Here is a 24,373-nt window from a genome sequence, read left to right as displayed (position 1 = left end):
TAATGCTCAATCAACACTCATTTAATAACTTAATTATCTTAAGTATTTCTTTATATACACTTTTTTGATTTTGTGATTAAAAAGCTATGATTGAAAAATATTTCTTTCACTATGCTTGTAAGAGCTGTTGTAAATTATTTCGAAATTTTGTAATATTTGGTCACTAGTTGCTTAAGATTATTCTGATTTTCTGACAGAAAGCCTCAACTTGACAGAAAGTCTCAACATGACAGAAAGCCTCAACATGACAGAAAGCCTCAACATGACAGAAAGTCTCAACATGACAGAAAGCCTCAACATGACAGAAAGCCTCAACATGACAGAAAGTCTCAACATGACAGAAAGCCTCAACATGACAGAAAGCCTCAACATGACAGAAAGCCTCAACATGACAGAAAGTCTCAACATGACAGAAAGCCTCAACATGACAGAAAGCCTCAACATGACAGAAAGTCTCAACATGACACAAAGTCCCAGTACAGGGTATGTGACTAGTTATAGATACTGCAAATGGCAAGATTATGATAGCATTTATAGTGAACTGTTCAAAAATGTCAATCTGGACAACAAGGCAAACTACATGAGACCTGGATACTTTCACACTCCTACCTATGTTCATGTGGACTTGTTTGTGACATCCATCATACAAGTGGTATGTGCCCAGCAATTTATATCAATGTCATATATATATATATATATATATATATATATATATATATATATATATATATATATATATATATATATATATATATATGTCATAATATATGTCATATATAGGTGTCATAATTTAACTCTTTGTATCTACAGAATGAAAAAGCCCAAAGCCTCTCAACACAGGTCAAAATATACACGGTAAGTGTTTTTAAACCCCCATTGTACTGTTGTTATAAGATATAACTCAGTTTACCAAACTTGATTAAATGTGATTACATGAGTGTCTATATGTGTCTACATTCATTGTTCTAGTATCACTGAAGCAGTGCTGAAGTTAATGATTCATTAAATCATAATTTGAGTGTTGATTAAGATGCAGTCCACATAAAGCTTTACAGTGGTCAAGAGCCATGGGAACAGAGCAAGGACGGTACAATTGGAGTTGTAACATTTCATGTTGTAGCATGGGGAGGATGAATATAAAGACGTGGTCTAATATCAAGATGGGATAAAAGGAATAATTTCTGCAACAAGTTAATACATTTTATACATAAGGCTTGCATTATTTAAAAATAGAATGTGTTTAACTGTACATACTTAAGCAGGAATGTACAGCTTATTTTTTCTGTCACTGTAGTGCACTCAAAAATACAAAAGTTTTATTTCCTTGTCAAACTGTCAACCTTTTTACTACTAAGGTTATTATAGCTGTAACGTGATGTGACGCTGACAACAGGGGTGTGGATCCAAATGCAGGTTTACTAACGAGGTCTGGTAAACAATGGTCAACAGATTGTCAGAAGGCAGGCAGCAGACAGAAATAAACAGATAAAACAAAGATAGGGTCAAACACGGCAAGGCAAAACAAGGAAAACACGTTGTAATGTTCACTATACAGTTAAACAAGACTCAGCCACTTATCTGTGTTTGTGTGCTGACTTTATAGTCCATGTAATCAGTATATGAGTAGCTTCAGCAGTGTCTGTCTTTAATCATGGGGATCTAGGCCAGGTGTGTGAGTGGTGCATGACTGGTTCATGTAGTCCATTTAATGGCGGATTTGTAGTTCTATGCAATGTGAATGTTCTCCCGTGATCTATGATGGTTAGATCGCTGGTGATCGTGACAGAGCCCCCCCCTCTAAGAGCGGCTTCCAGACGCTCCAAAAACAGACCAGGAGGGAGGTGGAACGGGGAGGGATGGAGGGCCAGGACCATGCAGCGGAGGTGTACCTGGAGCATGGAGCTTTAGAGGGCCTGAAGCGTGGAGCTGTGGAGTTCCTGGAGCGTGGAGCTGTGGAGGGCCTGGAGCGATCCCAGTGGGTCAGGAGGCTTAGGTTCAGGAGGCACTGGCAATTCATTCAACTCCAGTGGGTCAGGAGGCTTGGGTTCAGGAGGCACTGGCAGTTCATTCAACCCCAGTGGGTGAGGAGGCTTGGGTTTAGGAGGCACTGGCAGTTCATTCAACCCCAGTGAGTCAGGAGGTCTGGGTTCAGGAGGCACTGGCAGTTCATTCAACCCCAGTGGGCCAGTACGCTTGAGTTCAGGAGACACTGGCAGTTCATTTAACCCCAGTGGATCAGGAGGCCTTGGTTCGGGAGGCACTGGCAGTTCATTCAACCCCAGTGGGTCAGGAGGCTTAGGTTCAGGAGGCACTGGCAGTTCATTCAACCCCAGTGGGTCAGTAAGCTTCAGTTCAGGAGACACTGGCACTTCATTTAACCCCAATGGGTCAGGAGGCTTTGGTTCGGGAGGCACTGGTAGTTCATTTAACCCCAGTGGGTCAGGAAGCTTGGGTCCAGGAGATGTACCATTGGCTGTGTGGTGGTGGGATAAGCAGCAAGCCCCATTGCCGGAGGGATCCATTGTGTTGCTTAGTCTTCTGTAACAGTGAAGTGGATGCTGACAACAGGGAGTGAGGATCCAAACACAGGATTTATTAGCAGGATAGTCAGGCAAGCAATGGTCAACACAGCAGCAAACAGATGTATACTGGAAATCCAGAGTCATGGTCGATAAACAGGCAGATGGTCAAAAAGGCAGGCAGCAGACAGGAATAAACAAACAAAACAAAGCTAGGGTATAACACAGCAAGGCAAAACAAGGAAAACGTCTTAATGTTCACTATACAGTTTAACAAGACTCAGCAACATGTGTGTGCGTTTAAGGTGTATACTTAGTCTGTGTAATTAGTTCTGAACAGCTTCAGCTGTGTCTGTTTGCAATAATGGGGCCCGGTGTGTGGGTGGTGCATGACTAAATAAGTAGTTCTTTTGCTGGCAGATTTGTAGTTGTCCAGTGATCTGCATGTTTACCAGCGATCGTAAACGATTGTGACGCTGTATACGTATACTATACATTAAGAAAAGTACACTGTAAATCCAATATAAATACACATATTGTGTGTTGCATATCTGGTTGTTACCCCCTTATTACCCAAGCATTATAGTTTGTTCCATTATGACTATGCATACATTATTTGTACTTATACTTACAGAAAAGTACAATGTACATTCACTATACTTACATTTTTAAGTAGGAAAAGCTTTTTTTTTTTTTTTGCAGTGTATGAAGAGTCACACACTGGTTCAGTTAAAGATAACAAAATGTGTTGTCCTTAACACACAAGTATGTTAAGAAGTTATATATTTTATATGTTTAAAAGCATATTTTAAGAGTGCATCGAACCTCGAAACCACAATCAGTGTATGACAACATCTAATTAAATCTAATCTGCAAGTTAAATCCAGTTGTTATAAAGAATATTCATTAAATACTTTGAAGAGAAGCTAAAAAGGAAAGAATAATATATCATTTCATGTGATTCAATTCCTCTGCTCACATCTTTAACTTTGTCTTTGTGTCTTGAATGGGTGGAAGAAAAGAAAATGGTAAATAATTGAGTAGAATCTGGCCCCATATGTTCATCACTAATAAAAAAAATCATGATTTATTTAATCAGTTAATTATGCCATTAACTTTATCAGTGCCTTAAGTGTGGAGTCTGTGGACACATATAAACACAGTTCAATAAATGTGCAATAAACAGTGACAATGAGATAGACTAACGCTTTTATAATCACTGAATTAATATTCTTAAATTTGCAGATTTGGTATAATAAAATGTATTTGGGGGAGTTTTATGACCGTTGTGGAATATCAAGATTTGAAGTAAAAAAAGATTGGTTTTGGTATCCAGATATTCTCATCAAAGAAAGGTAAAAAATGTTTTTTTTTATATCTGTTAGAACTGTATTCTTCCCTTAACCCACACCACCCCACTTTAATTATTAGCAATAGAGGAAATAGAGCCATTCCTGTACCCAGGGATACATTCTTGACAACCAAGATCATGGTAGAAGCACATGGCCACGATGGGTTTCTCATCTACAACCCCAATAAGAAAAAGTCGGGACCGTATTGTAGCTCCCCCTAGTAATTTCACGAGCACAAAGGATTCTCTGATGACTGGCCATTTATTGACTGGTTCACCATGAATATTATTAACCATCTCGAAATGCCGTGAAAACTAAATACACAATGTAAAACAGTATACAAAGAACATAAATAAATAAATATACACATTATCTTCGTAAATCCTTGAAACAGAGTAAAGTAAACTTTAAAACTTGTGTTTTGAACATTCACTGTCACATACATGTTTTCTGCTATATAGCAACAAAATTCACAAACAACACATATAATATGAGTGAACTTACTTCATTGGGTGCTTATTACAAAAAGAGGAACTTCTTATAGCATCTTGTTATGCTTCTTGAAACCAGATGAATATAACTGAAGCAGGGAAACAAATTCAACATCACTTGCCATGAGGTGCAGCCATTTTGTCTTCCTGGTTACTCTGTATGGCTTTCATAATAAAAGTTTCAACCCCATACAACTCTGTACTTTGTAATTTTAAATTAAAAGTCCATGAAATAATTAAATAAGAAACAGAAACTGATTCTCAGTCAGTTACACGTATGGAAAACGCAAATAAAAAAAAGAAAGAAGTTATTTCTTAATTTTCTTTGTCTTGTATTTCATTGCAGACAATTTAACAGCACATTATTTAATCTCTCATTACTGTTTGTTGCAACCCAGGCTCATTCCGAAAACGTAGTCCTGAGGACGTTTCTGGAGACCACGAATTATGTAGTCGGAGGTGCGTATGGCTGCATTTCGTTTTTTAAGCGAACGCTGCGGGGCGGTGTGACGTCGATCCTTTTAGCGCTCGCCGGCTGACCGCTTGCCTTCATGTGGAGGGCTTTCCCGCTGCAACCAGTTTGTCCGGTTAGCTCGTCCTGTGCGTCGGCAGACTTGAGACGCAGAGAGAAGCTGATGACGACGACCGGGTTTGAGTCCGGGGAAGAGCGATTCCAGAAATCAGGTAAGACTAAAACAGAATCCAAGAAATAAAGCGAAGAGGTTCATAACAGGGTGAGAATGTGGTAAAATCCGAAAACGTGGTAAAAATAAATAAATAAATAAAAAAAAAAAAAAAAAAAAATTCGGACGAGGGCTTTTCTTTTTCCGGACGGCTTTTGTAAATCGTTGGTTGGGTTTAGGGCGGGCGGGTCAATCGATAAAATTGGTTGGGTTCGGGGAAGGAGGAGGGTGGGTTGGCCGGCCGATTGGCCGGTCGCCCAGTCAATCATTCAGCCAGTCGGACAGACAGACAGTCGTTCGACAGCGGCCTCTGGTGAGTTCACGCGAGAACAGCGCGGGCACGAACGGCACTCGCGGGAGACATCCGAGAAGCCAAAAAGGCACACAGCGGCTTCTCATGGATTCGCGAAAACCAAAACTGCAAAAATACGCACCTCCCGGGACGTATTTCGCGGTCTCCAGAAACGTCCTCAGGACTACTTTTTCAGAATGAGCCTGGGTTGGTTTATTTTATTTTAGTTATTTTAGTAAAAACATATTGCAATTTTGGTTCTTGCAGCACAGTTTAAAAAAAGTTAGAACAGTAAAAAATTTACCACTTTGTAATGTTGCCATTGCTTTTCACTTAAAAGATGTTTAGGGACTGAAGACACCAAGTGATAAAGTGTTTCAGGTGTCATTTTGTCCCATTCTTCTTGTAAATAAGTTTTAAGATGAGAAGCACTACAAGGTCTTTGTTGTCGCACTTTGTGCTTCAAAATGTGCCACAGATTCTCTATTGCTTAATAGGGAGTCAATGCAATGAAAGAACAAGAGTAAAGGGTTGATCACACCAAACGCGGTTTATGCGTTGAGGCGCGCCTCTTTTGAATGGGTTACTAACAGCCGCGAGCGGTTTGCACGCTGCTTATGTGCCCTGCACGCCTCACGTTTTTTGCCCTTGCGCACTGTGCACTCCGCTGAAAACAGTCAACTCTGAGCGAAAATAACGCGTTACATCGGTCGCGTCTTTTTCATTCTCCAATCAAAGGACAGCAGAGGCGGGGTTTCCGTTAAGGTGCCTGCAGTGTTTGTGTTGTCAAGACAACATCGGAGACTTTTGAAGATAGAAGAGACACTTGTGCTTGCCGTTTTGGGTTACAGGGCAGTTTGACTTTCTCAAATTATGAATATCACAATATTATTAATTATTAAAATTATACTAATATCAACAGCAACACTCTCAAACAATACCCAGCTGATTAAGTCACTGCCTAGCGACATAAAGTGCACCGCGTTTTTCGAACGTAAATGCGCGCTCGGTGTTATCAGCCCCTAATATGATCATATTTAAAACTCTAGCAGCTGCATTTTGAACCAACTGAAGTTTGTTAATTAAATGTTGTCAATTTAAAAAACGCATTTTAAAATGTAAAGTAGGAAGACATGTTATCATGACCTATTCAGTGAAACTAGATTGGCTGATCAACCAGCTAAGTTTTAGTTTAGTTTTACCAATTCTGGGTTTTCAGTACAATGAAGGTAGTTCAGCTTTAATAACACTTTGTTGCCATGGTAACTTATGCTGCATGGCTATACTGCAGATTTATGCTGCATGACTATAGGCAGATTAGGTTCTGGATTGAAGATGCCAAAGCATGTTTTAACCAATCAACTGTGAGGAAAGTGACACATTTCTGATACAATATAGACACTCCCCCAAGTTCCTCTTGCTCCAAATTAAAGGTGACTATTTAGCAAAACATTTTAAAAGTCTAATTTTAACAAGGATTTTAAAAATTACAATTATTTTAAATGATTTGTTGAAATCTTAAATGAACTGAAAAATTAAATGAATTGTTACAGAATATCTGTAATCCATTAGACGTGAGCAATTTAATTTTAACAATGATTTTAATTATATATAAATTTACAATGTATTTTTATACAACTGAAATCTAAAGTGTTTTTTTATCAGAAGATGGAAGATGATGAAAGGTGAAACAATACATGAGCTTAGCTCACTGAGTGTCGGTATACCTGTACAGTACACATTATAAACTTCACATCTTCACTTTAATTAATAAAGCAAGCTGTGACATGTTATAACATCCATATGACATGATGATGTTGTTTTTTTAGTATCAAGACAGATTTTGGAACAAAGGAGTCTCCATATGTCCAGCTGTTCTGGTGGGGAAGGTCTCTTTCAGTCGATATTTTAGCTCTGACCACGGCTTGCAGGATGGACTTGTACAAATTCCCCTTCGACACCCAAATCTGCAATATAACATTTCACTCTGCTGTGTATACAGGTATATAAAAATAGACAGTGGGTATAAAACTTAATATATGAAATAAAAAGTAATACCTAACTTTCATTTAATGTTTATAATGAAAATTAAATTAGATCCATTTAATTGGTAAACAAAGCAAGTCTCTCACATAATATATCTACTACAAAAAGAGAAAATATTACTTTACGAAAATGTTTTTACAAATATTTTCATATTTGTCAATAATAATACTGAAATTAATGTAAAAACTGAATAAATACACACATTTGCATAAATAAAAAAATAAACTAAATGATGGAATAAAAATCTGCGGATTTCTGCGTGTGCAGATTCTGTAGGACCTAATGTATAAGCAATAAAACTCCATTTAAACATTAATGTAATCAAATTAAATGGAATCTAAAATGAAATAGGTATCTGCTTGAGTTATAGAAAGGAGGAGAACTCCAATGTTGGGTGGAAAACTCTATGGGGAATTTTGCCAGAAAGCCAATGATAATAGAGTAATAAAACAGGCCAATGAAATGCCAAAGAATTGACAGTGCCGGGTGCACACAGCTGGCAGCAATCTCAGTCAGTCAGTGTTATATCTGAGTGTAAGTCTGCTTGGCATATTTTCACTTTCAGATTCTCACTGTGTTTATGTGCAGTGAATGTCATCACTGTGATGGCATGTCTGTTGCTCAGCTAAGATCGTAGCCTGCTTATGCAAAAGGGCGTACCACCCCTATTGTTCCCCACAAATAAGTTGGCATTTGGGCAGATCTGAGGGTTACAGTGGGGGTCAGTCCGCCAGATAATTGTCCTCTCACTCGATGATACAAAGGACCAGATGTCCATTGCTGCATCGGAAGATGGGCTGTCATTATCTGATGACAATTTAGACTTGCAGGGTGAGTTCACCCAGGAATTAACCGCAATGAAAGAGCAGTCGTGTGCCATCTGCAGATGGGCTACCAAAACCAATCTCCCTGCCGACCCATCCACCTCGGCTGTTCCTTGCCAAGGGCACCCATCTGCGACTCCAAAACCTGCTCTGTGGCCCCAGCCTGCTCCACCAACTAAGCGGCAGAGTCGAGCACCCCGCAGACGACCCCAGGGCGCCATTAAGTCTGGTAAACAGACCGCAAAGCTTCCCTGAGATGGGCCACCAGAGAAGAGGAGGTTTGCTCTTTCCTCGGCAAAGGGTTGGGGACATCTTCATCATCACAACACCAGGCAGCCTCACGGATGGTGGCCACCAAATTTTTAACAAAACAGCTATTTTTCCTTTCTCCAGGTGTGACAGCCTGAACACTGCCAGCATGGGACGTGATGCTTGTGTCCACCCCTGTCTTGTGCAAAGAGATTGGTGTCCTCTTGAGGAAGGATGCAATTGAGCTGGTCCCTCCAGCCGAGATGAAGCACAGGTTTTACAGCCTTTACTTCATCGTAACCTAAAAGAGTGGTGGGTTACGACCAATCCTAGATCTGTGCATTTTGAACTGCTGCCTTCACAAGCTGCTGTTCAGAATGCTTAATCAGAAGTGCACCCTCCAGTGCGCCCGTCCTCAGGATTGGTTTGCAGTGGGAGAACTGAAGGATGCATGTTTTCATGGCTTCATTCTTCCATGCCACCGGCAGTTTCTGTGGTTTGTTGGTGGTCAGCGTGATTGCATCCAGGTGTTGTGCATGAATGATTCCCAGGGCGACGCTGAGGTTTCACTGCATGACCCGCACACATAGCAGTACAAAGTCCTCACCTTCGGGCTTTCTCTGTTTCCACGGGTTTTATCAAGCTCACAGAGGTGTCCTCGTGCATCCACATGCTTAATTATCTCAATTGGCTGGATATAGCTCATTCTCAGGATCAATTGGTTACGCACAGGAACAGGGTGCTTTCTGCAACTCGACCTGTTGGAGTTTCAGTTCAACTGAGAGAAGAGCAAGCTCGCCCCAATGCAGAGCATCTCCTTTCTCCGTTTGGAGCTGGACTTCATCACCATGAAGGCACGCCTCTCCCAAGAGCATGCCAAACTGATGCTGACCTGTCTGAAAGAGTTTGACAGGAAAACTATGGTCCCACTGAAATCATTTCAGAGTTTCCTGGGGCATATGGCATCCAAGGTCATGTTGCTCGGATTGCTTCAGATGAGACAGCTTCAGCATTGGTTTCACGATTGGGTCTCCAGACAGGCATCGCACATGGGCACACACTGAGTGACTCTCACTCCGCTGTGTTGCTACGCCCTCAGTCCTTAGATGGACCTTGCTTTATTACAGACCGGCGTGCCTCTAGAAAAAGTGTGCAGGCATGTCTTCAGCTCGACGGATGTTTCTGATATGGGCTGAATGTGTTGTGAGTATGCAGCTGTGAGTCCATGGAGAGAAACCCGGCTGCATTGGCATTTTACATGCCTGGAGCTGTTGGCAGAGTATCTCGCTCTCCACTGCTTTTTATCGGAGATAGAGGGGAAACGCGTGCGGTCAAGATGGACAGCACGGCGACAATATTAACCCCACAGGGGTATAAGCTCTCGCTGCATGTCTCAGCTCATCTGGACTCATATACACCTAAATTTGCTGCGTGCCATTCACATTCCCGGGGAGCTGAACCGTACAGCTGATGTGCTCTCACTTATATCACTTATACACCTGGGAGAATGGAGGCTCCACCCCGGTTCAGTTTAGCTGATATGAGCACGCTCCGGAGAAGCCCAGGTTGACCATTTTGCTTCCTCCGAGATTAGCCATTGTCAGTGGTTTTACTCCCTGACCAAGGCCCCCCTCCATACGGACGCACTGGCCCACAACTGACCCTGGGGCATGCGCAAATATGCATTTTCCCAGTGAGCCTACTCACACAGACTCTGTGTAAGGACAGGAAGGACGAGGAGCAGGTCTTGTTAGTTTTGCCTGTTTGGCACAACGGGACCTGGATATCAGAGCACCTCCCTGGCAGATCCCTTTAGGAAAAAACCTTCTTTCTCAGGGACAGGGCACCATCCGGTACCCATGCCCAGACGGTCCATAGACGAAGTGTGGAGGGCTTAGGTGATCCACCGGTTTTGGTGGTTAGCATCCTCACTTAGGCTAGAGCCCCCTCTATAAGGCCTGCCTACGCCCTGAAGTAGAGTCTGTTCTGAATGGGGCACTTCTCGCCAGGAACACCCCGGAGAGGACAGATCAGTGTTGTGCTTTCTTTCCTTCAGATAAGTTGGAGCGGAATGCTGTCACCCACCACACTCAAAGTTTACATTGCTGCCATCCCCACTCAACATGACATGTTGGATGGTGGTATCAAGGGAAGTCATAACCTCATCATCCAGTTCCTCAGAAGTGCGAGGCATTTAAATCTACTCCACTCCCCTCTTATGGCCTCTTGGCATCTTTCTGTAGTGCTGGCAGACGTGTGGAGAGATCGGTTTGAACTACTCGACTCAGTGTCCTTGAGATTTCTGTCCTTGAAGACAACTCTGCTAGTTGCGTTGGCATCGATCAAGCGGGTTGGGGACCTGGAGGAATTTTCAGTAAGTGATTCGTGCCTAGAATTCAGGCTGGCCTACTCTCACGTCATCCTGAGATCCTGGCCTGGATATGTGCCCAAGGTTTCTACCACACTTTAGAGACCAGGGTGTGAGGCTGCAAGTGCTGCCCACGCAGGAGGCAGACCCAGCCCTTTCATTGCTGTATCCTGTTCGCGATCTGTGATTTTATGTGGACCGCACTCTGAATTTTAGATCTTCTGAGCAGCTCTTTGTCTATTATGGTAGTCGGTAGAAGGGAAGGGCCGTATCCAAACAAAGGTTGGCCCACTGAATAGTGGGTGTCATTACCCTTGCTTATCAGTGCCAGGGCGAGCCATGTCCGAGGGCTACATCCTGGTGATGTTGGTAAGGTAGCAGGAGCCTGAAAACTTCTCACTGGAGCCGTGGTAAGGTTCAACCACTGTGGCATTTTCCTTACATTTCCCCATAGTGGATGTTTTCCACATAGCATTAGAGTTCCCCTTCCAGTAGGGAATGAAACAGTTACTACGTAACTCTTGTTCCCCAAGGGGGAGACCAGAAATGATATGTTCCTTCTCCACATTGGTTGCGCCTCAGCTGACAGCTGTAGTTTGGCTCTTCAGCTCAAAAATGTGCAGAGCGATACGCACCTGGCAGACTTATGCTCAGCTGATTGAGATTGATGCTAGCTGTGCTCGCTGGGTACTGCCAATTCTTTGGTATTTCATTGGCCCATATTATGAGCAAAGATCATTGGCTTTCTAGTGAAATCCCCCATAGTGGAAGTTTTCCACATTGCATTTCCGTTCCCCCCTCTGGGAACGAGGGTTATGCATTAACTGTTCCATTGTTTTGAGAGTCTAGAGCCTACATAACAACATTACAACAGGGATCCTCTGAGAAAATATAGAAGTCTATATAAATATTTTGGCTTTATAGAAGCCAAGAGTTGTGTGATTTGACAAAAATGAATTGTTACTTTTTTGACTGATTTGCGGTTTTAATTCTATTTTACGATGTTATAAGATTTAGCATGAGTTTTAAAAATCACAATTTAAAGTTGATAATTTTAAACGGTAATTCTATCCAATGGTTTAATGGTTATTATGAGTATACAAATTTGTAGAAGTATTAAAAGTATATAAAATTTGTCTGCCTTTTTTCAGATGAGGAGATGGTTATTTTTCCATTTTCTGAATCAAACAACATTACTCAGGATTCCAAGAGTCTATTTGAGGCCCAGGGAGAGTGGGAACTCCTCTTAATAAGATATTTTAAGACTAATGCCACGATTGTGGGGAATATGCAAGATCTGCTGGTATATCAGGTAAGGAGCACATAGCTATGGAGTCAGAACTAAATGTAAAAGTAGAATGATAAAACACAAAATCAAACTTGACCTTTAAAAGGTGCAGCATACAAGTACCACTATTCTGCCCCGGCAATGGTGTTCAAAACCAAAGCTGACAGATAGTTAACAGAAATAAAGCACCATCACACTTTCTTCTTGCGAATGTGAAGCACTTTTAAATTGATTTGCTTGTAAAACTAAAAAGGAAAAATACAAAAGGTAAAAATTACAAAGTGATTACGAAATATCACAAATAATAGACATCTTTCACATTTGTAAACATAAACTGACATATTTAAACTGATATCAAACAGCTAAATAAACAATCCAGGCACTTTAATGACGTGCATCTATATGCAAGCTTGTTAGCATTTAGAACAGAACATCAAGCATTAAACATTTCAACACTGACCCTCCTTAATCAATTTAACCCAAAGGAAGTATTGCAGATGTTTTCAAAATAAAATTAGTAACTTACAGTCGTTTCTATCACAAGGGCTGAAAGCAAACAACAACGCGTCTCTGCATGGCGATCTCAGTCTCTTCTTCTATGACTTTTTAAACATCTGGTTGTTCTAAAGAATGGCGCAATGACATTTCCCGCCACTAGATGTCACAATTACACCACTTAAATAAATCAATGCACAGCTTACAAAACGAAACAACACCATACAGTACAACCACAGAAATAAAATTTTTAACCTTCAACCTCAACTTTCAATCTCAACCTAAAAACTTTACTATATCTATTAGCCATGAAAACCATGAAAAAAAAAATCACTATTATGAAATATGGATAAAATTAAAACTTATTTTGTATTGTTTTTCATTTCATACTTGTTTTTTTTGTGTTACTTGTTACTTTGTTTGGATCTCATTAGCCTTTGCAGATGTGTATTCTGTAACTATTAATGTATTGAATTGAATTCCGATGTTATCCAATCAAAGGAGTGGATATTTGCTTCCAAGCCTAAATGCAGTCTTGCCATAAAATCCATGCATCTCTCAAACTGTTTCTGAAAGTAAAAACCATGCAAACATCATAAGTGGACCCCAGACAGCAGTATGAAATAATATAAAAGCCACATCATGAGTACTTGTAACTTGATTGTGGCCTGTTAAACTTCAACCTCCTCCTCTTCCAGCTATAACAACTCCAGTAGGCACTGATTTGCTTTACCTTATAGTTTTTTTTTCTGTTTGTACATGTCAGATCACCATCAAGAGGAGACCCTTACTGTACGTCATCAACATTATCCTACCAGTGTTTTCCTTCCTTGTGCTGGATGTAACCTCCTACTTCATAGACGCAGACGGAGCAGACAAGCTGAGCTTTAAAGTGACTTTACTGCTGGCTATTTCTGTGCTGCTGCTGATTCTTAATGACACACTGCCCTCTACGGCTGATAAACTTCCTCTGATTGGTGAGTTTAACTCCAGTACAAAATGCTCATAACACACTGAAGGATTTAGGCACTAAATCTAGAGTACAGAATATATTGACAACTATATAGGTAACAATCATAATTGAACAATTAAAAGAGCAATGCATCATGATTATGGACGGTTAATTTGATATTTTGCTTCATTTCTGTGGGTTACTGTTGCCCGCTTGGTTTAGTTTCAGTTACATAATTACTGATTATGTTCTAGTTTGCCTATATGGTTATACCTGATTAACAGCTTTCTTTAAGATTTTAAAGTTTAATATGCAGTCTCCTAATTAGTTAAAGTTTTTTTGGATTGGGATTGGGTTTAAAGTGTGGAGTTTAATATGCAGTCTTCTAATTAGTTAGTTTTATGTTTTGGGATTGGGATTAAGATTTTTAATATGCAGTCTCCTAATTATTCATTTGTTTTATTTTTTGGGATTGGGTTTAAGGTTTTAAAGTGTAATATGTATTCTTCTAATTAGTTAGTTTTATGTTTTGGGATTGGGATTGTGTTTAAATTTTAAAGTTTAACATGTAGTCTCCTAATTAGATAAATTTGTAGTTTTTGGGATTGGGTTTAAGATTTTAAAGTTTAATATGGAGTCAGTCACTGTTTTACTGCAAACAGATATTCTAAAGCAGGGGTGTCCAAACTTTTTGGGCCGAGGGCCAGATGCAACCCCCCCCCCCCCCCCCCCCCAAAAAAAAAACGTTGTCCCGGGCCAAATTTTACACATCAAACAGACACGCTAGCTATATATATATATATATATTCACTGAAGGAGAACTTATAAAGGATGAGTGTTGCAACTGTAATCTGCACAGAGAAAATTCAAGATTTTAAAAACGCAAGTCTTTCTAGAAACACAGTTGGACGACGAATTAAAATAATTCCATAATACACAAACACACATCTATCTATCTATCTATCTATCTATCTATCTATCTATCTATCTATCTATCTATCTGTCTGTCTGTCTGTCTGTCTGTCTGTCTGTCTGTCTGTCTGTCTGTCTGTCTGTCTGTCTGTCTGTCTGTCTGTCTGTCTGTCTGTCTAGATGGATGGATGGATGGATGGATGGATGGATGGATGGATGGATGGATGGATGGATGGATAGATAGATGTGTGTGTGTGTATTATGGAATTATTTTAATTCGTCGTCCAACTGTGTTTCTAGAAAGACTTGCGTTTTTAAAATCTTGAATCTTCTCTGTGCAAATTACAGTTGCAATACTCATCCTTTATAAATTCTCCTTCAGTGAAGGGTTTCCCGCGCTGTGCGATTAGCTGAGCTACCTCATAACTAGCCAGCGTAGAATTTTCTTGCACTTTATTAGCACAAAACACTGCTGTCGTTGAGCTGATAGGGCAGCTGCTAATTGTTTTACTTTATGATCTCGTTCGGCACCAGTGTAAGATCTGAAGGCCTGATGTTTGGTTTCATAATGTCTTTTAATATTATATTCCTTCATTACTGTAACTGATTCCTGGCAAATTAAACAGACACATTTCCCGCTGACCTCTGTAAAGAAATATTCTTTGCCCCAACGTGACCGAAATTTCCTGCGCTCACTGTTGATTTTCCTTTATCTTGGTTGCGCCATGGCTCGCCAAAACCTGACTATCAATCATGTTTCCTTCAGTTTGGTTTGTTTAACGTCATAACAGGAACTGCTGCCTAATTAAAGGCATGTGATAGTGACACCAGGTGGTTATTTATTGAATTCTTTTTTGTATAGCGGGCCAGCCTCTATTAATATTTATAAAAAGCCTCATGGGCCACCCTAAAACTGCCGTAGTTTGGACACCCCTGTTCTAAAGTCTCCTAATTAGTTAAAGTTTTATGTTTGGGGATTGGGATTAAGGTTTTTAATATGCAGTCTCCTAATTAGTAATTTGTTTTATTTTTTGGAATTGGGTTTAAGGTTTTAAAGTTTAATATGTACTCTTCTAATTAGTTAAAGTTTTACATTTCATTATTTAATCTAAAGATCTGTAGTAAAAAGTCGTTGCTTTCCTTGGCCTCTTTGATTCTTTATTCTTCATGTTAACTTCTCACTGTTTGTTGAAGTTCTGTGCTATGACAAGCTAAAAGTAAAGTGACTGTTGCATTGTCTTTCAGCAGTTTTGATTTACTGATTTTGTTGTAAGAGTGCAAATTATTATATGCGTATGTTTATACTGCAAAGAGATATTGCCATACCGATTCCTAAGGCAGATACTGATAAGATCAGTGCCTGTTTAATATGTGTGTGGGTTTTACAATGTGGTCACATGTTGATTGGTCAGTTTGTATGTCTCAGTATTTGGGCTTTGGTTACATGGTTAAGAAAGATACTAAATAGGTGATAAATTTTGCTCTGTCTCTTTCCCTGCTCTGCTCCTCTCCTGCTCTGGAGTCTTCTCTGGTTCTACTGATATCAGGCTCTCTTAAAGGCCTATTCTCTGTTCTTTCTCTCTCCCTCCCTCCGTCTCTCTCAGGTAACTTTATTTTACATTTAAGCTGGGTACAGTTAATATCATGTTTTTGTCATTTCATGTTTTATCATTTTATACAATTATTTTGTGACTAATTTGGTTGTAACCATAGCAAGTGGTTGTCATTAAAGCGCACCTATGATGAAAATTAACTTTTGTAAGCTGCTTGGACAGAAGTGTGTGTATGTATAGTGTGTCCACTGTCATATGGGACTGAAATAAACCCAACAAGTTGCCTTTTTTTAATGACATTAAAAAAGGGCTCCTATCCAAGTGATTTTGAGGCCCACCTAGTGCTTAATTTGTGAATTGCAAGGTCCCGAAACAGATCGGCGTAACGGATCAGACATGTTACCTGAGGATGGAGAGGTGTCGAGCACGAGAGTGGAGAGAGGGGGGTATGATGAGCGGTGATGTTTACGCACGAAGAGATGTGAACAGCGAGCAGATTACAGACCTACACGCGAGGAAACTACAGCTCGTGCGATCAATTCTCTCCGCTCGCTCGCTGGTTCTTTTCTTTGCTCGTGTGAAACTTTTTGGATTTTTGTCAGTCCTGGGGCGGGACTTGGTTTAGTTGTTATCTCTTAACGCTATTGGCTACTCTCTCTTTCCGTGGAGGGTCACAAATGAAAGTGAAGAGGGTTTGGCGGTCGTGGAAGAAAGTGAAAGTGGACAGGGGGATCGGTAAAATGAGGTGCCGGATCAGATTTCAGAGGTGCTGGATCCGGCAGAATCCAGCACAAATTAAGCCCTGGGCCGCCAAATTAATTGACAGGGGCCATTTTTGTATAACTACATGTATACACACATCCACAGAACTTTTTTTTTTTGCATATAAACTGGGATCCAAATTTTTGATAAAACCCTCATTGATTTGTTTATAGGTTGTATAAGTTTAAAACATTTGTAAAACAGTGCATATTTGTAATAAAGAGAGTAAAATCGCTATGTAATTCTTAATCACCACGGCCGCATAGAGTCAGTAAACGCTAATATATGTGCATGTGTGTGTGTGTACTGCAAGCGGCATTTGTGTGAGACTCATCATTTCAGAAAGCCTTGAAAAAACTCCACCACAAATACATCAAATAAACTTACTTGGTATTATTGACAAATGAGCTGTATTTCAGCTTCACCCAAGTCTGTTTCTGTCACCGACTGCTGTTTATTTGATGTAACGTATGAAGAGAAGCAGACAAACTTTGGAGCGGTAGGCGGGGAGGTGCAGATCATTTGCATTTAAAGCCATTAGCTATAAAAACAGCTACAATGTATTTAGACACTACAATTGGCAGATTCTGAAGGAAATAATAAATGATCTGATGGGAATTTTGAGCTGAAACTTTACAGACACATTCTGGAGACAGCAAAGGCTTATCTTACATATTGTTATAATAGGTGCCCTTTAAATAATTTCATTTTCAAGTATTCTGTCAGTTGATTTAACATTAACACTTAATTGCTCCATATTGCAATACAATACAATCACATAATAGCAACGCTCTCCATCATTTTATGGTATTATGACTGCCCTTATTACCATTTTTAGTATATGATGGCAGAATTTTAGTGTCGGTTTGACTAGAAATGTACAGTTTTCACCATCATACTGACAACTTCTTAGTCATTTGGCAGAACTACAGTTTGAACCGCTGTAGTTAAAACCCGTCTTTACATTGTCAGCTACTTTTATCTCGAATTATGATGATAACGTCGTGTTGATTTCATTGGCTTTCTCTGTATTCTGATGTTTTCACAGGGATTTACTGCAGTGTGATTTTCAGTCTCATTGGGATCAGTATACTGGAGACCATCTTTGTGAATTACCTGAAGGCTAAAGGAGCTGAAAGTAGATCAGCTGCATTGATGCAAAGAACAGTTGCTGTTATTGATCAAGATGGTAAGAACAAACACTGCCTATCCAGAAGGGTTTTTCCCCAATTGAGAAATACAGTTGACGTCAATATTATTAGCCCTCCTGTGCATTTTTTTCATATATTTCCCAAATGATGTTTAACAGAGCGAGGAACTTTGCCACAGTATTTCCTATAATATTTTTTCTTCTGGAGAAAGTCTTATTTGTTTTATTTAGGCTAGAATAAAAGCAGTTTTTATTTTTTTAAAACTATTTTAAGGTCAATATTATTAGCCCCTTTAAGCTATATCTTTTTTTATTGTCTACAGAACAAACCATCATTATACAATGATTTGCCTAATTATCCTAACCTTCCTAGTTAACCTAGTTAAGCCTTTAAATGTTACTCGAACACTTGTATCTTAAAAAATATCTAGTAAAATATTATGTGCTGGCATCATGACAAAGATAAAAGTAATCAGTTATTAGAAATGAGTTATTAAAACTATTATTAAGAAAAACAGGCTTTCTGCCAAACAGAAAATAGGGAACAATATACAGAGGGATAATAATTCTGACTTCAACTATACATGATTTAGGCTACAATAACATTCTGTGTATCCCGTTTCATTTGTTTTTTGTTCTACTTTAGATGGTGTCAGAGAAGTGCAGATTCCTCCAGACCAGAATGAGATTAAGATTTCGCTTTGCTGGATCCGAGTGGCACGAATCACAGACACAATCTTCTTCATCTTCTACATAGTCACCATAATTGTGTTTCTGTCTGTGCTTGGGTCAATTTGGGTTCGATAACTAGTGTCTTGTGTGCAAATCTGTGCTTTCAACACTAACTACGTCAGTCTACCAAATCATACGGATACTAATACACAGTTTATTTATTCATTGTAGTTCAGTAGATTCTTAGTAAGAAGCATTATAAATGCTTTAGAGTGTGGAATAGTTCATTGTTTATTCAAGATAATATTGTTTTTTTCAAATGAATTGTTCCTCTGAAGTGAGAGTGAGTGCACGATTCTCTCCATATCTCTCTAACACACACATATTCACTTATCTGTGCAAATCTACAGAAATTAAATGACAGTTTAAACGTGTTGCTTGATTACATTAATATTTACAGAATCTACTCTGACACTAAAACTAAGGATTCAGTGAAATGAAAGTTCTGGCAGAAAAAGCACATGGTCGAAAACCGAAACTGAATTGATTTCTTATTTTATTAAATGATATAATTTTTACATTTAACTTAATAACTTACATTATACTGATTTAAAAAAGCACAAGCCAATCTTATGAACCACATTTGTGACCCAGGACCTCAAAACCAGTCTTTTATTCTATGGGTTAAAATGAAAGATTTCTCTTTGGTAAAGAAGATCACTTTACTTAAACACTTCATTTAGACAGCTTTAAATGGTGATTTTCTCAACATCCATATATAATATGGATTTTTTTAAATCCTCGGATTAATTAATTAATTCGTTTTCCTTCGGCTTACTCCCTGATTTACCAGGGGCCACCACAGTGGATTGAACCGCCAACTACTCTGGCATATACACAAAAATCCTCAGATTGTAGATGTTCAAAACATAAACACACACACACGTACACACACACACACACACACACACACACATATATATATATATATATATATATGTATATGTATGTACAGTGCATCCAGAAAGTATTCATAGCGCTTCACTTTTTCCACATTTTTTGTTACAGTCTTATTCCAAAATGGATTAAATTAATTTTATTTCCTCAAAATTCTACACACAATCCCCCATAATGACAAGAAAAAAAGAGTTTGAGTACATAAAAAAATGAAAAAAGTGAAGCGCTATGAAGACTTTCTGGATGCACTGTATGCTTAGTCAAAATAAGACCATCATCATATTATTTAAACATTAAATTTTAGGTTTGTCAACTTCCAAAACTTAGTAGTACATAAAGGCTGTTACCCCTGCCATAAAATTCCCCTTATGAAATGTGCATCTATTAATTTAAATTGATGTGTGAGTATATATATATATATATATATATATATATATATATATATATATATATATATATATATATATATATATAACAAATTTATGACACTAATGTAACTGAACCCTTTCCTTACAAACAGGGGCGGACTGGCCGTCTGGCAATTCTGGCAAATGCCAGAAGGGCCGGAGCAGTTTTAAAATGTGGGCCGGTCAGGTTTTTTTTTTAATTTTTTTTATATGTATTGTTTTTGCATGCTGGCAGCTTTTATCTCTTGCAATATGTGAATATAATGCTGCTGTTGATGACAATAATAATAATAATAATGATGATTGATAATTATAATAATGATACATGTTAAGCATTTGGGCCAATCGGCGACGGCCGGCCGGTCTCGAGATGGGCCGACCCAATCAGAGGCTGTGGATTACGCTGATGTAATCAAAATCTGGCAAGGTGGTCAAACAGTAAATGCAACACAACACAAGCTAACGTTTATGTCAAAATATGGACCGTAAAAAAAGGAAAGGCGGTGCTGATAAGGTCAGAGAGAGCAAGAAAAGGGCTCTAAAATCAGATGCTGCCAAATGCATAAAATTAACCGAAATATTCGCGAGAGGAGGTGTAAATGCATCGGAGGACAGTAGCGCGGTAAAGGAGGTAAGAAGGGAACAGAAAATAAAGCAGGTCACACATCGGATGCGCCGGGCCGCAACACGGCGAGCACATGACAGTTGAAAGTATGGCACATCAGACGCGCATGACAGCTGCCGACTTGTGTACCTTAAAAACTTTTGTTTAGAAATTAGAATTCTGAAATGCATGGCGTTGCGCGGCGCGACGCTGTGCGTCGCCGAGCAGCGCTTCTGGTGTGTGACTGACCCCCTTAATTATACTAAAATATAAATAATAATTAATTTTAATGTCATTCACTCTACTTCTGACAGTTTTTGTCAGTAACCTACACTGTGTTTAACAGATACTCAGCGTGGAACTCCCATACATTTTAAAATATCATTATAAGCAGATAACGTGGAATTTAGGGTATACACAGAACAGCTATAGCTATAGTACTGTAGGAATTTGTAGTCAACTCTAAAACATAGCTAGTCTTTAAAGTAAAACATTAAATACATGCATATGTCACAGTATGTAGGTGGAACATAGACTTCTTTTACAGACAATATTGTAGTATATCTATGCAATAGTCAGACATTGGCTTGCTTATGTTCTTCCTTTTCTGACTTCTGTGTTCATCTATTCAAACTAGAATGTTTCTGGACCCAGTGGCAGTGCAGATAGCCTGACTGCTGCAGCAGAGTCAAGTGTCATGGAGGTAGGAATACAGCCGTAAGAGAAACACACCCTGACACAAATGCTGACAGTTTCTTAATACTGTGTACAGAAAACTGATATAGAAACCACAAACCAGTTAGGGGTTGTCAGTGGGGGCTAGTTCACCACAGATGTCTGGTCAGTCAGAGGCAACGAGCTGCAATCAATCCAGAATTCTTAATTCTTTTTCCACAAAGTTTCCAACAAGTACTGAGCATGCAAGTGTTAAACATCACTTCGGAGTATCCATGTAGGTTGGTGTGTGTGGTCCCGAAACAAATAAGAATAAACTGTCTGATTGCCAGAAACACTTCAAAATAAAAGCTCATGTAAGCCTTTTTAAGACTGTGGCTAATTAACGATAAATTAACCCCTATGATAGGAGTAGCCTGTGAATGTGTGTCTCACACACACACAAATGGAGATGCAGCACTAGCAACACTTCAGCATACTTTATATCAAAAAAAGCTATATATCATGAAGGATTAAAAATGTACAAATCTGCTAGTACACACAAATATTTCTGCTTTTTTGTTATATATTGTATTGCCTTTTGTGCTACTGTTATTACTTAAGTGTAATAGAGTTTTTTACAGACGCTAGGACACATTTCTCTATATAGGACACTTTTGCAAAACTCTTGACACAGTGAGCACAACAGAAGTCTATGTGGGCTGAACTAGGGATCAATTCTCATTTTGGCACAAAATGCATTTAATGATTACATCTCTCAAATTTCATCAATTCTTTTCTCACTCAGACACAACAACTGACAAAATTCTTTGGACATACAGGACATTTTGCACATGCTGCGTGTCCATTTGTGTGTAAAGCTCTGTGTGTGTGTGTGTGTGTGCGTGAGACACATTCAAAGGTTACTTCTATCATATAATAGCAGACAAACATTTTTTTATTAAGTTTTTACTGTATGTATACATTTTTTATAAAGAGGTTGTTTTTGTTCCAGTCACATACATTTAAATGTTTTAATATCTATTACATTTGGCACTGCGTATATTATTTCCCCATCTGTACACTAATATAATGTGTGGATGTGCGTGTCCATGGGTGGGGCTGTGTCGGTGTGGTAATGTGGGCTGGTGTGGCTACAGTGCCAGGGCTGAATTTTTGTCCCAGTCCGCCCCTGCTTACAAATTTATTTGTAAACCTAGTGTATTTTAAAATGTGTTTCCCTTCCTTTTTTGCTTTATCCATCAAGATAATAATAATATTACATTTTAATCAACTGTGGCCTTTGGTTTTTATGTAGACTGAGATTCCCAGTGAAAGTTTATGAAAGGGGTGCATTCGGGGTTTTTTCGGCATGCATGTTCACAACCAGGATTCACACGGGGTGCGAGACACGCGCGGATATGTTTTCTGCGCACATGCGCCAGTTTGTTTGTGATAACATTGCTTTCACCAGCGTTGGTTCGGTTGCACGTAGAAAATAACATCTTTATATAACAATAAAATGATATTATATTATATTAACGATAAAAGCCTTTAAAACCGCCTTTATTATAACGAAAAAATATATTTCAAGGGGATGATTCTTCTGCGTGAGAGCGTGAGAATACTGTGCGTGAGAGTTGGCAGCCTTGCCTGAAATTATCCAGGGTGAGTTTCAGTCAATACCCATTGTCATATTTCCGTTCAGCTGAAGGATTATCTTTAACATAAATAATACACTACAATGATAGTTATATTCAGATGAATATGTCCCCAGGTGTTATCCATTCTGAATGACAGACCAGTTTATAATAATAATAATCTATTATGCAGGTGTCTAAAACATTTTAGTGGAAAAAAAAAAAAAAATATATATATATATATATAATAATAATAATAATATATATATATATATATATATATATATATATATATATATATATATATATATATATATATATATATATATATATATATATATATATATATAATATAAAAGACCACACAGCTTTCTTGCCTCAGTTAAGGTGAGTGTTCATGACTCCACCAAAGAGACTGAGTTCCAAGACAAAAATCCCTTCTGAGCAAAAAGAACATATTTGTCTAGGGTTTTGCCAGAAAACATCTTGATGATTCCCACGACGTTTGAGAAAATGCTCTGTAGAATGACAAGACAAAAGTTGACCTTTTTGGAAAGACATGTTCCATGTCATGTGTGGCAAAAAAAGTGACACTGCATTTCAGAAAAAGAACAGCATTGCAACAGTAAAATGTGTCGGTGGTAGTGTGATAGTGTGGGGCTGCTCTGCCGCTTCAGGACTTGCTGTGATAAATGGAAGCATGAATTCTGCTGTGTACCAAAATATCCTGAAGTAGAATGTCCGACCATCTGTTAGTGGACTTCTACAGTAAGACGATGATCCAAAAACTAAGTCCTTTTGTATTTTGTTTTCCCTTAATAACAAAAACCTTCATTTCAAAACTGCATGATGCGATTCCTTGTTTACTAATCTGGACTTTACAAGAACTACACTGAAAAAAAGTGTTGCATGCAAATCTGTTGCAAACAATTTATTTGTGTTGAATTTAAACAAACAAATTAAATTGAGCAATCTTCAACTTAATTTGTTTGTTTAAATTCAGCCCAAATAAATTGTTTACAACCACTTAACCTAAAAAATTGAGTAAATCCAAGGAATAATCTTTGAATAATTTTTTTCAGTGTATGTTAAGCTGCTTTGACACAATCTACATTGTAAAAAGCGCTATATAAATAAACATGAATTTAATTGAATTACTGGCTAATATTTAAATTAGTTTGAAGATCTGAAACATGTGACAGAAATCAGTAAGGGAGCAACTTTTCACACCACTTTATATTGTGGAAAATAACTTTATCAGTGAAATACCATAATTAATATAGTGTTCTTCTCAAGGTTGATGACTTAAATGAACTTAAAGTATTATTTTAAATAAGCATTGCATAAATATCCCCTCTGGGCACTGAATATTAAGTAAATATACTGGGTGAGGTTGGGCAACTCAGTGCATAAGTATGACCTTCTGACCAGCATCAGTCACAGAGCGAATCGTCACCAGTCAACAGTTTAATCCACTAGAAAACTAGGTTTTTGCACTTGTCA

At 38.7% G+C, this 24,373-nt stretch overlaps 3 protein-coding genes across 4 annotated transcripts; 2 read left to right on the top strand and 1 right to left on the bottom strand.

The window, feature by feature from the left end:
- The first annotated feature begins 244 nt into the window (after positions 1-244).
- LOC130220603 (5-hydroxytryptamine receptor 3A-like) lies at positions 245-12,693 on the top strand. The gene is made up of 5 exons (XM_056452827.1): positions 245-652; positions 811-855; positions 3,765-3,874; positions 7,167-7,339; positions 11,976-12,693. The coding sequence occupies exons 1-5, from the start codon at positions 245-247 to the stop codon at positions 12,149-12,151; spliced, it is 912 nt and encodes a 303-aa protein (XP_056308802.1). The 3' UTR covers positions 12,152-12,693.
- LOC130221717 (arp2/3 complex-activating protein rickA-like) lies at positions 791-12,771 on the bottom strand. 2 transcript variants are annotated; one of them, XM_056454299.1, is made up of 2 exons: positions 12,639-12,771; positions 791-2,558 (listed from the first exon to the last, which is right to left on the bottom strand). In XM_056454299.1, the coding sequence occupies exon 2, from the start codon at positions 2,520-2,522 to the stop codon at positions 1,905-1,907; it is 618 nt and encodes a 205-aa protein (XP_056310274.1). In that variant the 5' UTR covers positions 2,523-2,558; positions 12,639-12,771; the 3' UTR covers positions 791-1,904. The 2 variants fall into 2 exon arrangements, with proteins under 2 accessions (XP_056310274.1, XP_056310273.1); XM_056454298.1 differs by lacking the exon at positions 12,639-12,771 and adding an exon at positions 4,376-4,571.
- A 478-nt stretch (positions 12,772-13,249) lies between these two features.
- Positions 13,250-18,880, top strand: LOC130220601 (5-hydroxytryptamine receptor 3A-like). The gene is made up of 4 exons (XM_056452826.1): positions 13,250-13,273; positions 13,374-13,584; positions 17,835-17,975; positions 18,583-18,880. Exons 1-4 carry the CDS (start codon positions 13,250-13,252, stop codon positions 18,741-18,743), a joined length of 537 nt encoding a protein of 178 aa, XP_056308801.1. The 3' UTR covers positions 18,744-18,880.
- The last annotated feature ends 5,493 nt before the right edge of the window (positions 18,881-24,373 follow it).

The sequence above is a fragment of the Danio aesculapii genome, chromosome 3, assembly GCF_903798145.1.
Source record: "Danio aesculapii chromosome 3, fDanAes4.1, whole genome shotgun sequence".
NCBI classification, from domain to species: Eukaryota; Metazoa; Chordata; class Actinopteri; order Cypriniformes; family Danionidae; genus Danio; species Danio aesculapii.
Note: the sequence above shows the minus strand (reverse complement) of the source record. Positions and strands in the feature narration are given on the sequence as shown.